We start from the raw sequence: 13862 nt of genomic DNA on the forward strand, positions 1-13862 counted from the left end.
TAATTCTTACTCTCACATATCTGGAAAAAACTGCTTACATCCTATGGAAGAAACTTTTAATCTGTTGTTCATTTTATAGGTTATTGAAGACAATGGTGTTCGAAGAGTTGTTGTGGTTCCTCAGGCACCAGAGTTTCATCCTGGTGGTCACACAGTCATCCACCGCTCTCCACACCCTCCTCTGCCTGGTTTCATTCCTGTCCCAACCATGATGCCCCCCCCACCACGCCACATGTACTCACCGGTAACTGGAGCCGGAGACATGGCAACGCAGTATATGCCGCAGTATCAGTCTTCACAAGTATATGGAGATGTAGGTAAGACATCTAGAAAATGTTCTTGTTTTATGGAGTTGGCTGGTCTTTACTTGGATGTAATAGGTGCTATTATCACATTATATAAAAGAAGCCAAAAAATGGTAACTATCACAATAATTTTCTATCACTCAAACACTGTGTTAAGGGAGTTCTAGTCAGTACTCTGTAATAACCTATATGGGAAAAGAATCTAAAAAAAGAATGGCTATATCTATATGTATAACCCATTCACTTTGCTATACAGCAGAAACTAACAACATTGTAAATCAACTATGCTCCAGAAAAAATTAATTTTAAAAAACATGTTAAATGTTTCATCTTCATGCCCACCCTTCAAGGCAGGTGAGTAAACAGAAAATCAGAAAGGGAAAGTAACTTACATCATGCAGCAACATTCCATTGGGGACACATTCAAACCAGGGGTCTACTTGTCTGTCCTGCTGCTCTCTGAGGAAACTTTTTAGTTAGGAATGATCATGCTACTGTTAAATTCTGAAGCCTCTGATGCCACTAACATTGCTAGGTTCTATAAGATACTGGGGGAAAAAAAAAAACAAAAGATAATCTCTGCCCTCAGGGAGTTAATAAATTGTTGGGAAGAATAGACAGCTACATATACACAAAATAATCATCTTACTCTTTCCTGTGGCTTTAAATACCATCCACAGACTGACAGTTTTTTTTTAATTTGTATCTTCAGTCAAAAACCTCTCCTCTGAGCCCCAGGCTTTTATTTCTGTCTGTGGTTTTGTTTTGTTTTGTTTTGTTTTGTTTGGACTGTGCTGCATTCCCAAGCCGGGGATTAAATCCAGGGCCGTGGTATTAAAAGCCTGGACTCTGGAATCCTAACCACTAGGCCACCAGGTTACTCCCTAACTGCCTTTTTTATAACTCCATTTAAGTGTCTCATACATCTCAGTTATAGTATTTTAAAACATAATTATGGAACTTGATTTTCTATGTCATCTTCATCTCCATGGATGGTACCACTGTCCACTCAGTTTGCACAAGTGAAAACCAGATGACCAAATTTGATTCCTCCTCTTTCAACCCCCACATCAGTGGGTGTCTTACTTTCAGAAGATTCCCAGATATGCTTTTCTCCACTGCTAATGTAAATCAGACCATTCTTCTAGTTAATAGAGTTCAGTGACTTTCCCCTGCATTTAGAATAAAATCCTAAGCCCTTCCCCTTGACCAGAATTTCTCCACCTCAGCACTTTTGATCTTTGAAGAAGGATGAGTCTTTACTGTGAAGGACAGAACTGGCTTTGTAGGATATTTAGAAGAATCCCTGCCCTCTACCACTAGATGCCAGTAGCACACAACTCCACCCCTCACCCTCATCCAACTCAGCTGTGACAGCTAGAAGTATCTCCAGCCACTGCCAGATGACTCCTGGGGCCACAGTTGGGCCTGGTTGCCAACCACTGCCTTGAACAAGATCCTGTTCTGTGGCCTCAGTCTGCCTTGTCTGTCTTGTTCCCATGCACGCACCCCACCTTCAGTTTTTCAGAACCAAGCTCTTTCTTGCCTCAGTGCCTCTACACATGGTGTTCTCTCTCCCAGAAGTGTTCTTCCCGCCTTTACGTGCAAGCTGCTGCTGCTTTGGGTTTGGTTTTTTTTTTTTTTTGCTTTAGATTTTAGCTTTCAGAGATCTTCCCATAACCTTTCCTTGTCAATCTCTGAAACCTGTTTTTTTTACAGAACTGAACACAACTTGATTATTTTTGTTTATTTAGAAGTCTTTTTCGCTTATGTAACTATAAAGCCCTGAAGAACTGAATCTGTTTTTTTATCACTGTTTTCCTTGCACTTAATCAGTACATGTCATTCAAGCTTAGCAAATTTGTAGAAGCAATAACTCTAAATACAAATTTTAAATTATGCCACACAGCCTGTAAGTAGTAGATATATTACATGTCATATATTATGTTTTTTTCAAACTTATTTCTATTGCCCAAGTAATGCATATTAATTCGGTAGATCTGAGTGTGGTTTGGTTTTCTGCATTTCTAACAAATTCCCAGGTAAGTCTCGTGCGGTAACCCAATGAACATACTTTTGATAGCAAGAGTTTATACTACAAATCAGTCTCTTTCATTTTTTTTTACTCCTAATTATGACCTAGTTTTCTTAAATGTGAGAAAATTATAAGAAAAATCTTAACTATTACAGTATACTACTGTTTTACATTGTTAAAAGCCATTGTTATTCAGAGGAGATGTTTGAAGTTGAAAGAGATGCTAAAATTAATGTAGAATAAAAGAACTCTACACAGCTCAGTTCAGGTCTTATTCCCCTCCTGTGATGGTCATAGCATAGGACCAAGCTGTTGCTATGGAGATTAATACTTGAGAAAAGAGGAAGGAAAGAAATATCTATAAGATTATAATTATAATCAAGTCATAAAGCTTGGTTCTCTTCAGTTAGTGGAGACACAGAAATAGCTTTGTGTTGTGCAGGATTTTTCTTTGAATTATTTTATAAGTTTTATATGATATAATGATAGATTTATTTCCTACTCTTTTCTCATGCCATAAATGTGTTTGAGAAAGCGACCTTTTCTAAATGATTTTTACTTTATTTCTTCTTAGATGCTCACTCTTCACATGGAAGGTCCAACTTTAGAGATGAAAGATCTAGTAAAACATACGAACGTTTGCAGAAAAAATTAAAGGATCGCCAAGGAACACAGAAAGATAAGATGAGCAGTCCACCACCATCACCCCAGAAATGCCCTTCTCCTATAAGTGAACATAATGGGCTTACAAAAGGGCAGAATGCTAGTGGTACAAACACAGGATCAGTGAAGAACAAGTCAGGAAAGGGGAAAGGTGGTGCACAAATTGATACAGAAATAGAAGGTAACTATTTACAATATATTCTAATTGTCTTTTCATCATCATTTAACCTACTAAAAGTATATAGTCTGACCTTTCAGTTATTTCATCATGCTTCACATAAACTGTAGGTTAATAGCATAACACGGTCTAAATGTGAGGGGTAAGTTTTAGAACCTGAATTATTACTAGGGTATTTCTTTTTACATTTTGAGAAAGCTCAATTAATACTTACACCTATATCATAAATTTTACTAACCACGAGAAATTTCTGTTTTGATAGGAAAACTCAAAGTTCATCCAGATTCCTTTCTTCTTCCTGAACCTAAATAAGGCTAAACTGGTTTTTAATCAAAACTCTTATTCTTCCCAGCTTCTTCTTATACAAGTCCCTGATAGCAACTAGTTATGTAGTTCACCAATCCATTTATATACTCTATAAATGTTATAGCTAGGACAGAGTCTTGTCCATTTCTTTGTTCAAAAGTTCTTTTCTTTTTCCCTCAGATCCTTCCTCTAACCTGTGACTTCCACCATAAGAAATCTGAGAACTACTTCCTTTTCTTTAAAATTTCTATTTCCCATCAGTTTAGTGCTTTCACAGCCTCTTGGCTTGTAATATAAGCATTTATTAAAACGTTCTCCCATATTTTTGAGACCTTCTGATCATTCTTTTCAGCACTGATGTTTCAGAGGAGTTAAGCTAAAGTTTCAAATACTTCATTGGTAGTTTTAAGTTATGGTCAAGTCAATTATATTCCTATTTGGGAGCCACAATTAAGGCATATATGAAACAAATGCTTAGTTAACTTGTCATTAAGAGGTATGAGATTGACAAATAAGGACTTTTAAGAGAGAGTACTTTATTTTTTTTAAGGGATATATATATAGTGGTACTATAACTAGTTGTTATGGTTAAAAGGGAAATAGAAACTGAGGCGGAAGAACTCTATAAAAAACCACAAACTGCTGAATATGAACTAAGGAGTAAAAACTAGAAAATAAAATTCTCAAATACCAACCTCTTTTGTTACATGTTTTAGAAGACATATTGTGAAGGGAGCGGGATGATTGCATTTAAGTTTTTTTTTTTTTTTTTTTTTAAGAAAAAGATGAAGAAACTAAAGCTTTTGAAGCACTTCTTTCCAACATTGTCAAACCAGTGGTAAGTATCACATGTATTTTCTTTACATTTACATTTAGTATATTGACATAGGATTTTGATAGGTTTAGGGCTTACTTACAATTTAACTATATGTAAGGAATGTGAGATCAATCTGACATAAGGAGAGTGAAGCTGTTAATCAATGTGGCAGACAGAATACTCAACCAGCAATTCATTTTTTAAACAAGGTTTTAGTATATGCTTAATGACATTCAAAATCACTGGATCAGGCAAAGATCTAATGAAGAGTGTAGGTACAACTGATAATCATTTTAAAATCAAAATTATTTCCATATAAAATACATCCAATTAGCTCCAGTTGCAAAAAGAGTTAAAATCAAACCATAGAAGAAAGTTAATATTCCCCAATCCTATTTGTGTGCAGATGTAATGGAAGAAATCAGAAAAATGTATGACAGCAAAACTGGCTACATAAAATTTTCTGTGTATTTTGCATGCATGCGTGCTAAGTCGCTTCAGTTGTGTTCAACTCTGCGACCCTATGGCTGTAGCCCACCAGGCTTCTCTGTCCATGGGATTCTCCAGGCAAGAATAGTGGAGTGGGTTGCCATGCCCTCCTCCAGGGGATCGTCCTGGCCTAGGAGTCGAACCCCCATCCCTGCATTGGCAGGCGGGTTCTTTACCGCTAGCGCCATCTGGAAAGCTAATGTGTGTTTTAAAATAGCCTAAATAAAGGCTATCATTCTGATAGGAAAAATATTTCCATCAGATAAAAGATTAAGTAAAATGCTCATACAAACTGAATTTTTAGACCCATTAAGACCCCAAAGGGTTCTTCACTAGTAATTAAAAGAAATATAAACTTTTCTGAAATGGTGAGATGTTATCTTTCAGTAAAAAACTTACACAAATGAAAAGAAGAGAAAGTTATGCTCTGTACAGATTGTTTAATTATGAAGGTAGTTAGATACATTTTTGTTTTTTAAATATGATTCAGTTATATTTTTTTGACAGTCCCAGTCTTTTGCTCATTTTTCTCTTAAGGTTTTGATCTTTTTCTTATTGTTAGACACTTTCTAAAGAGAGGAAATGAATCCTTTCAAGTATATTACAAGTGAGTTTTTTCTACCATTCTTTCAACTATATATGATGTTTACAGTAATTGTTTTAAACAGCCAAAAAAATGGTCTTTGAACTTTGTCAAACCCATCTACCCTTTCATGGCAGACTGTATCTCATTTACAAATGGGCAGGTTTCTATTGATGAGTCATTTTATGTAAGTAACTGCAGATACATTTTATTTAATCTTGAAACCCTATTAGATTTTGTGCTGTTTGTTGTGCACATTACAGTTGTTTCAGAGAGCTTTTAAATATTATGTTTTTGCAGGCCTCAGACATCCAGGCAAGGACAGTAGTTCTTACCTGGTCACCACCTTCCAGCCTCATAAATGGTGAAACAGATGAGACAACTGTACCAGAGCTCTATGGTTATGAAATTCTGGTTTCAAGCACTGGAAAAGATGGGAAATACAAAAGTGTTTTTGCGTAGGTATTTGTTTTGTTTTACTCCTCCCCGTTATATAAGTTAATGGTTTATCATAAAGAGCTTAATACTAATTCTGTGCTGTTTTCCCTCTTCTTGCTTTTGTTTTGAATCTATAAGTTGACCGGTGAGGCTGATTTCAATGTAAATAGCCCACATGCCAGCTGGTTCACATTTCTGTCTACAGCTCCCTTGGAATAATTCACTTTCACTGGCCACATTCAGCTTTTTTATTTTTCAATAGGCTCTCTAACAGATATTTCACTATCTACATATTCCTGAGACATAAATATAAATTGTAGTATGTAGAAGCCAGGACCAGAAATGGAGAACTCTTACATTGTGAGCTCATGCAGTGTTGCTCCTCTAGGGAGTTGGATTTCATTCCTACATATACAACCTCATGTCCTATTGTGAAATGAATTTAGTACCCTTGTTCCTCATTTGTGTGTTGAAAATGCCATAGTTCTCTTTTCTTGGTTCAAAAGTGTGTTATACTCCAGCAAACCTTAGAAAGTGTCAGTGGCTAAAATTGTGACTTTGTGATTGACAGCTGTAAAATAAATTATTTTTCTGTTCTTGTTCATATAGAAATTGTTTATTCTGGTGAAAAAGAGTAAAATCGGTAACTGTTATATAACTTTACCAGGAAGGTTGTAAAGGAGGACGTGGTTATCCATTTGAATGATCATTACTAACACAAAACGCTGGATAAATCAACCTTGGTGTATTAAAAAAAGAAAGCTAGTATGGGGAAGAAAGGAAAGTGAAACTGCTTCAGTGACTGTCATCTAGTAACAAGGTCTCCTCCTCTTTGTTGAGACTCCCTTGTGTGTATTTTATTTCATTTTCTTAAAAGAGCAAACCTACCTATGGGCTAAATAGAGAGTAAAGGACCATCAACATAAAGGTTTCTTTTTTGTGTTAATGGCTGTTCTAGTTTGATATGACTGCTTCCTGAGGGAAAGAATTTATCTCCATTTGCAGCCTGACCAGAGAGCACAAGAGGGACATTAGTCAACCTCAGTCATCTCGTTATCCTGCACCAATTAAAGTCTCTTTCTGAGGCTGCTACTGCAACTGCCCCGATTCAGCAAGGTGTCCTCCCATCAGTGAGACATGTTTCCTTTCTCATACCCTTCACTGGCTTTGATTTGAGAAACGGTACCTGGAAGGGAAGTGGGAGAGGGACGGGAGAAAGAAGTCCATTAAGCGGAGAGGAGAGAAACTTGACTGAAGGAAATGGAACAGAGAACAGTGATTTCAAAGAAAAGGAAGAGAAAACAGGCTAACCTGTTGGCTACATGCCCAAATAATAATGGTAGCAAATAATTATTTAAGAACATATGTGCTATTATATTTGAAAATGTAAGAGTGGCTATGAAAAATCCTTTACCTTAAATTGTGATTCACTTTTTAGAAACCTACTCGTTAAATTGTAACATTTTAAATAAAGTTCCACATTATATTTTAAATAAAATCCAATAGTGGCAGACTCCTTGTAAAAATTCGATAGTTTTGATTTCAGTTTTGATTTCATGTGTTACTTAGCATTTTAACTATATGCCAGTAATTGAAAATGGTTCCATTTCTTCAGTTAAGCTAAATAGCTACCCTAACTACACACACACACATACACATACACACACACACAGAGTCTTGCTTACACAGTTCATTTACTTAGCACACCTTTTTGTTTTCAAGTGTTATGCAGGTACATACCTAAGTGTGGCATGTATCCTAAATATGCAAATTGCTTATTGATACAGTCTGAATGTGGTTACAGTTGGGAACCACAGAGTAAGTAAGAAGTAAGTATAATTTCAAGCAAGAAAGTAAGAAGCAGTATAATTTCATAAAATTCCACAAACTGTAGTATATATAGCACAGATTCTCTAAAAATGCTGTATTTATCAAATAAGGATATGTTCCCTTTTTTCCCCCCAGAGGAGAAGAAACCAGTGTCACTTTAAATGATCTCAAACCAGCTACAGATTACCATGCAAAGTAAGGAACTCCTATATGCTACTTTTATGTGATATATTGTAGCATAGAGTTTGTTTTTAATGATTTTCTTAAAAGTGTAGACTATAATTCCAATATTAATTTTGGATTAAAAACATGGAGTTTGTGGTTTTTTATTTTTCTTTTGCTATAATTATCAACACATTCCCCAAAAAAACTTTTATCTCAAATGTTATATTAAAGGGTAAATGGCCTGGTTTGTATGACTTAGGGATTAGAATGAATATATATTACCAACTCAATGGACATGAGTTTGAGTAAACTCAAGGAATTGGTGATGGACAGGGAGGCCTGGCATGCTGCAGTCCATGGTGTCACAGAGAGTCGGACACGACTGAGCAACTGAACTCAACTGACAGATAATATGTATACTATATCTGTAATACCTGATTTAGCACTGGAAGACTGTGCCAGCTTTTGAAATTTTTACAAAGCAAAATCATAAATAATAATTTCCACTTATGTATATTTATTCCATCCTATTTTGTAAGAGTTTGGAATATTAAAACTCTTAGAATTTGGTAACATTTAATTGGGATAGCTTAGATACTACTGTTTTACTCTGCACAGTTCTTCTATTATGATTTCACAAAATTATTTTTTAGGCTATAGGGCCTCCCCAGCTGGGACTCGTATAACAGTTTATTCAGTCACCTATTTTTGAAAAGAACACTTGTACTTGAGATTATCCTATTAAACTGTCTTCAATTATACTCCCTGTGGATGAACCCTAAATATTATCCAACCTAATATTTTTCAAACTGTGGATTGTAACCACTATTGAAGCATGAAATTAATTTTGTGGGTTATAGTCAGAATTTTTGTAATTAAATGTAATCAAATGGAATAGAAAATACCAGTATATTACCCAATTGAGGATATTGTTTCAGAATACTACTTTTGTTCAGTGTGTGTGACGTATATGTGTGTGGATGCATAAATACATAGTGCAGAGACAGAGTCATAGTTGAAAATGTATTTCTTACTTTCAGCAGTTAGAAAAATATGAAAGCCACTGGTTTAGTCTATTTTCTTTTTTTTTAAAGGTTACCCTTTATTTCTGATATGTGTATTTCTCGATAGAACATTTAGAGGGCACTTTACTGACTTGCAGACACTTAAAGGTGATGCTATAGAATGGTAGGATGCAGTGATTCTGCAGGATAAAACTACAATTTATTTTATTACCACAGAGTCCAGGCAGAATACAATTCTATAAAGGGAACTCCTTCCGAAGCTGAAACCTTTACCACTTTGAGCTGTGAACCTGACATACCTAATCCACCAAGGATAGCTAATCGGACCAAAAATTCACTTACTTTGCAGTGGAAGGTAAGACTATAGAGTGTTTCCAACTGGACATTTGTTTCCTTTTTTTTTTTCCCTGTACTATTAAACTTCATTTGTTTCAGAGACAAAAGGAGGTTTAAGCTAACTTGCTCTTGCTCTTCACATATATTAAATAGGCATTTTTTCCTTGTATCCTAAAATAACACTTAAGTTTTTCTTACATAACACAAATATAAATGTAGCATAAATGTAACAGAAACATTGTTATAAATTATATATATGTTATCTATAACAGAAACATAAAATATGTTTTTATGACATATTTTTATGACGGATATATATTTATGACACATTTTTATGACAGAAACATAAAATGTTATATATAACATGTATATAACAGAAACAGAAAAATATAACATACATGTAACATAAATATAACAGAAAAGATTGGCTTATAATTAGCAGTACTTATACTGAATGTGTGATGACACTGCAGTGTGTGTTTCTCAAACTTACTGCTTTCTATATTTTGTAATAACACCTTTATATCCTGAATTTTATCCTAAAATGAGATTCATAATAACTTAACCCAAATATTAATATGATGCCATAAAGGAGGAATATAATTATTTCTAATAGAATTCATGCTGTGTCATTTCAGTCATGTCTGACTCTTTGCAACCCCATGAACCATCTATGGGATTCTCCAGGCAAGAATACTGGAGTGAGTGGTTTGCCATGCCCTCCTCCAGGGCATCTAACCAACCCAGGGATCAAACCCACGTTTCTTACATTTCCTGCATCAACAGGCAGATTCTTTATATTTTTTTAGCGTATAAATATTTGGACCCAGTATTACACAAGAAGATGTAATAAAGTGGATAGACACTAGACAGAATTGGATCCTAGATAGAACAGGCATTGTTGTCATTGGTGACATGATTTTCTGAAATCATAACATAGGTCTTGGTAAATTTCTGAATAAAATTAAGTACAGTCTTTCCGAAATTGCATAGTAGTTGGATTTAGGGGAATACACTGTTAAAATTATACCACTGATACCTTGGAAAATGGAATGAAGTTCTAGGCTATAATAATTATAAACAGATATTCATCTATATGGATATCCAGGAATACATTCAGAAATCCTAGAGGAAGAAACCAATACAATATTGTAAAGCAATTATCCTCCAATTAAAAATAAATAAATTTTAAAGAAATTACCAAAAAGAGGATGGAAAAAGAAACAGAAAAAATTTAAATTATCATAGGCTCTCAAAAAAAAAATGTCCTGGAGAAAAAAATACAATTTTTCATTGTTCTGAAATGTGAAATTCTTTAGTTCTAGAGTGACCAAATCCTGGGGGAAAATGACTAGAACTAAAATTTTCACCATTGAAAATTTAACAGATTGATGAATTAACAGTCTTAGGCAGTCAACACATGGAGCCTAGAAGTGGAGATCCAGATAATATGCGCCTTTGGAGTTCCTCTCAGCACACTTGCTCTTTTACTTTTTAGTGTATTACATGGTATCACTTGCAGATTGTATTGATAAATTGAGTTTTAATGAAAATGACAGGATCTATCCCAGAAGCTTAAAGATGATAAAACCTTCTGATAAAACATAGTTCTTGATAAAAGAGATTGTTCAGAGTTTAGAAAAACCTGAGTAGCCTCCTGTTTGTTTTCTTTTCTGGCAGTTAAAAGGATTATAGGATGTACATCTCTATCTGTATTCTCTGTGCAGATTTTTCCAGGGCTAAATCCCAGAGAACATCTATAGCACAATAGGTGCCTTAGATTAGATCATCACCAATACCTTTTATTTATTTATTTATTTTTATATTTTATTTTTTATTTTACTTTACAATTCTGTATTGGTTTTGCCATACATTGAAACTGACTTGTACTCTTTGGGGGTTTGTTCTAGGCCCCTAGTGACAATGGCTCTAAGATCCACAGCTTTGTTTTAGAATGGGATGAGGTAAGTACATGTGAACTTTTAAAATTAGCCTAAAATGATTGTGTACCTTCAGGTAGAAATACCTTTCTGTTTAATAATTTTTTCCTCTTTAAAAACAATATGAATGATTTCATGTGGTGCTTGAGTCAGTTGATGGTGTTCCTAGAAAATGTTAACTGACCAGACCTCCTGATGTTTTAGTTTCTTCCAACTAAACCAACCGTCAAAGCAATCACTTGGTTAATTAACTTGATGGAATATTTTCTTTCACATCAGCCTTAAAGGCAAGCATGTTTGTTTACTGTGACTGCTTTAACAAATTACCACAAACTGGGCGCCTCAAAACAACACTTTTATTCTTATAGTTCTGGAAATCAGAAATCCAAACTGGCTTTCACTGGGCCAGAATCAGGGTGGCACCTGAGCCCTGCTTACTCCAGGGACTCTAGAGGAAAACCCATTGCCTTGCCTTTTCCAGCTCCTGGAGGCTTCCTCATTACTTGGTTCATGGCCACATCAGATTGCCTTTTCTCCCCCTGCTGCCCTTATCACATGATCATCTTCAGGTCCTTCTCTGCCTTCCTCTAGAAGAGATACTTGTAATTCCATTGAGGAGGCACCCAGATGACCCAGCATAATCTCTCCACTCTCAGGAGCCTGACTTCCACCACATTTATACAGCCTCTGCTGCCATCCGAGGTCATATTCAGGTGTTCAGGGCGCAGGATCTGGGTATCTTTGGGGGCCTACCACAGCAAGCATCCTGGGCTTTACTATTTAGTACTTTGTTTTACTGTCATTTGCCATGTTCTCTTTTGCCCTGCTGCTTCACTGCAGCAAAGAGGAGGGGCCAGAAGGGGTAGAAGAAATTCCAGCCATATATTAAAACAATAATGAGGCACAACCCAAGGAAGTTTTATTCCAGAAGTTCTAAGTGAATATAGAATTAGACAATCTATTGCAGTATCAGAGTAATTGAGAAGAAAAACCATATCATCTTGATTAATTATGACAAGTATTTGATAAAATTTATTACCAGTTTCATTTAAAACTCAAATTAGGAATAAAAGGGTAATCCCTTATTTGATAGTTTTGTATTAAGTGAAGTACTATCAGTAAACAATAAAAGCATTTCTAGCCAGACAAAAATAAGTCAAAGTTACCAGTTTTTCCCACCTTTATTTGACATTACTCAGGAAATTATAGCTAAACAGTATCAAAAAAAAAGAAGTAGAGCTATGGTGGCTGGCCTGGGGGACAAAATTTTCATTGTTTAGAGATGATATGAGTTTCTATTTAGATAACTCAATAGAATACACTATAAACATTATTAAAACTAGAGTTAAACAAAGCAACCAAATTCAGACTAAAGATTTTCTGACAGAGGTCACTGTAACCACATTTTACGTGTGTGTGTATCTGTCTGTGTGTGTGTGTGTGTCTGTGTCTTTGTGTGTGTGTGTGTGTGTCTGTGTCTGTGTTTTAAGTCACTTCAGACTTTTTGTGACCTTGTGGACTGTAGCCCACCTGCAGGGGTCCTCAGTTGAGATTATACAGGCAAGAATACTAGGGTTGCCACGCCCTTCTCCAGGGGACCTTCCCAACCCAGGGATTGAACTCGCCTCTCTTATGTCTCCTTCATTGGCAGGCGTGTTCTTCACCGCTAGCGCCGCCTGGGAAGCCCTGTCCTTTACCTCTACCACACAATAAAGAGAAATGGGTAGAAAATAAGAAATTTGTTGATTTTATATAACACTTAAATTTCTGAAACTCTTCACTTGTCCTGAACTGCAGACTTTTCTCTCTCCCATCTTAATACATATAATGGAGTTTTTCTATCTATTCATACTTTTTCAGTGTTAAATCTAATCAGTAGTAGCATCAGTCTTTACTTTAAGGATGTTGAGCAGCTGTCCAGGTGGTTAATGCATAGGAGGGACCTTTTCTAAAACTGTTTGCATAGAACTTTTCATAGGTTATGGAGAGCAGCCAGATACTTATGTTGAAGATCAACCTATTTCTACCACTACCAGTTCCCCCATAGAGATGTGGGGTCCATACCCAGAAAGAGTTTCTTTTATTAAAAGCCAGAGGTTTAGTTCAAGAAGCTATACAGAGATGCCTACTGTTTGATTTTTTAATTTTGCATTAATGAACAATGAGTGTCATATAAAGGATGTGTTATCTCAACCTTCTCTTGAGATTCATGACATGTATGTAACAAAGATGACTTTAAATGTATACTAGCTAATATGTTACTGTCAGGAATTAATGTGGATTTCTTTTTACATTAATGTACAGTGATGTATAAAAACTTTCTTTTAGGGAAAAGGGAATGGAGAATTTTGTCAGTGTTACATGGGCTTACAGAAGCAATTTAAAATTACTAAACTGTCACCAGCAATGGGTTGTAAATTTAGACTATCAGCCAAAAATGACTATGGTACAAGGTAAGATACATTTTAATATAGGTATTTTAGACTGTTCATTTGTATAAATTATTTACAGTCCAAATTAACCACTAAAAATTCTGCCTTAGTTTATTATCACTTTGTTGATATGGTTAAGATATGTTACTACCTAGCAAAAGCTATAAGAGAAATTTAATTATGTAAATGGCAGTTTTAAAAGAAGAATAATTCATTGTTATCTGACCTAGTTACCATAAACATATTATCACATCAAAGATACATTCCTGGATTATAATTCATTATCAAATTTATCATTTTCACCAAAAATGTCATTTATC

General features: G+C 35.2%; 1 protein-coding gene across 3 annotated transcripts in view; it reads left to right on the forward strand.

Annotated features, from left to right (window-relative positions):
- FNDC3A (fibronectin type III domain containing 3A) overlaps positions 1–13862 on the forward strand; it is a 113322-nt gene that overhangs the window by 77054 nt on the left and 22406 nt on the right. For all 3 annotated transcript variants that reach the window (XM_040266935.1, XM_040266936.1, XM_040266937.1), the window contains 8 exons: positions 80–317; positions 2915–3184; positions 4267–4325; positions 5677–5834; positions 7780–7839; positions 9051–9189; positions 11081–11134; positions 13439–13563. In XM_040266935.1, coding sequence (XP_040122869.1) covers positions 80–317; positions 2915–3184; positions 4267–4325; positions 5677–5834; positions 7780–7839; positions 9051–9189; positions 11081–11134; positions 13439–13563 — 1103 coding nt within the window. The remainder of the gene's footprint in view (positions 1–79; positions 318–2914; positions 3185–4266; positions 4326–5676; positions 5835–7779; positions 7840–9050; positions 9190–11080; positions 11135–13438; positions 13564–13862) is intronic.

The sequence above is a fragment of the Oryx dammah genome, unplaced genomic scaffold (genome assembly GCF_014754425.2).
Source record: "Oryx dammah isolate SB20612 unplaced genomic scaffold, SCBI_Odam_1.1 HiC_scaffold_24, whole genome shotgun sequence".
NCBI lineage: Eukaryota > Metazoa > Chordata > Mammalia > Artiodactyla > Bovidae > Oryx > Oryx dammah.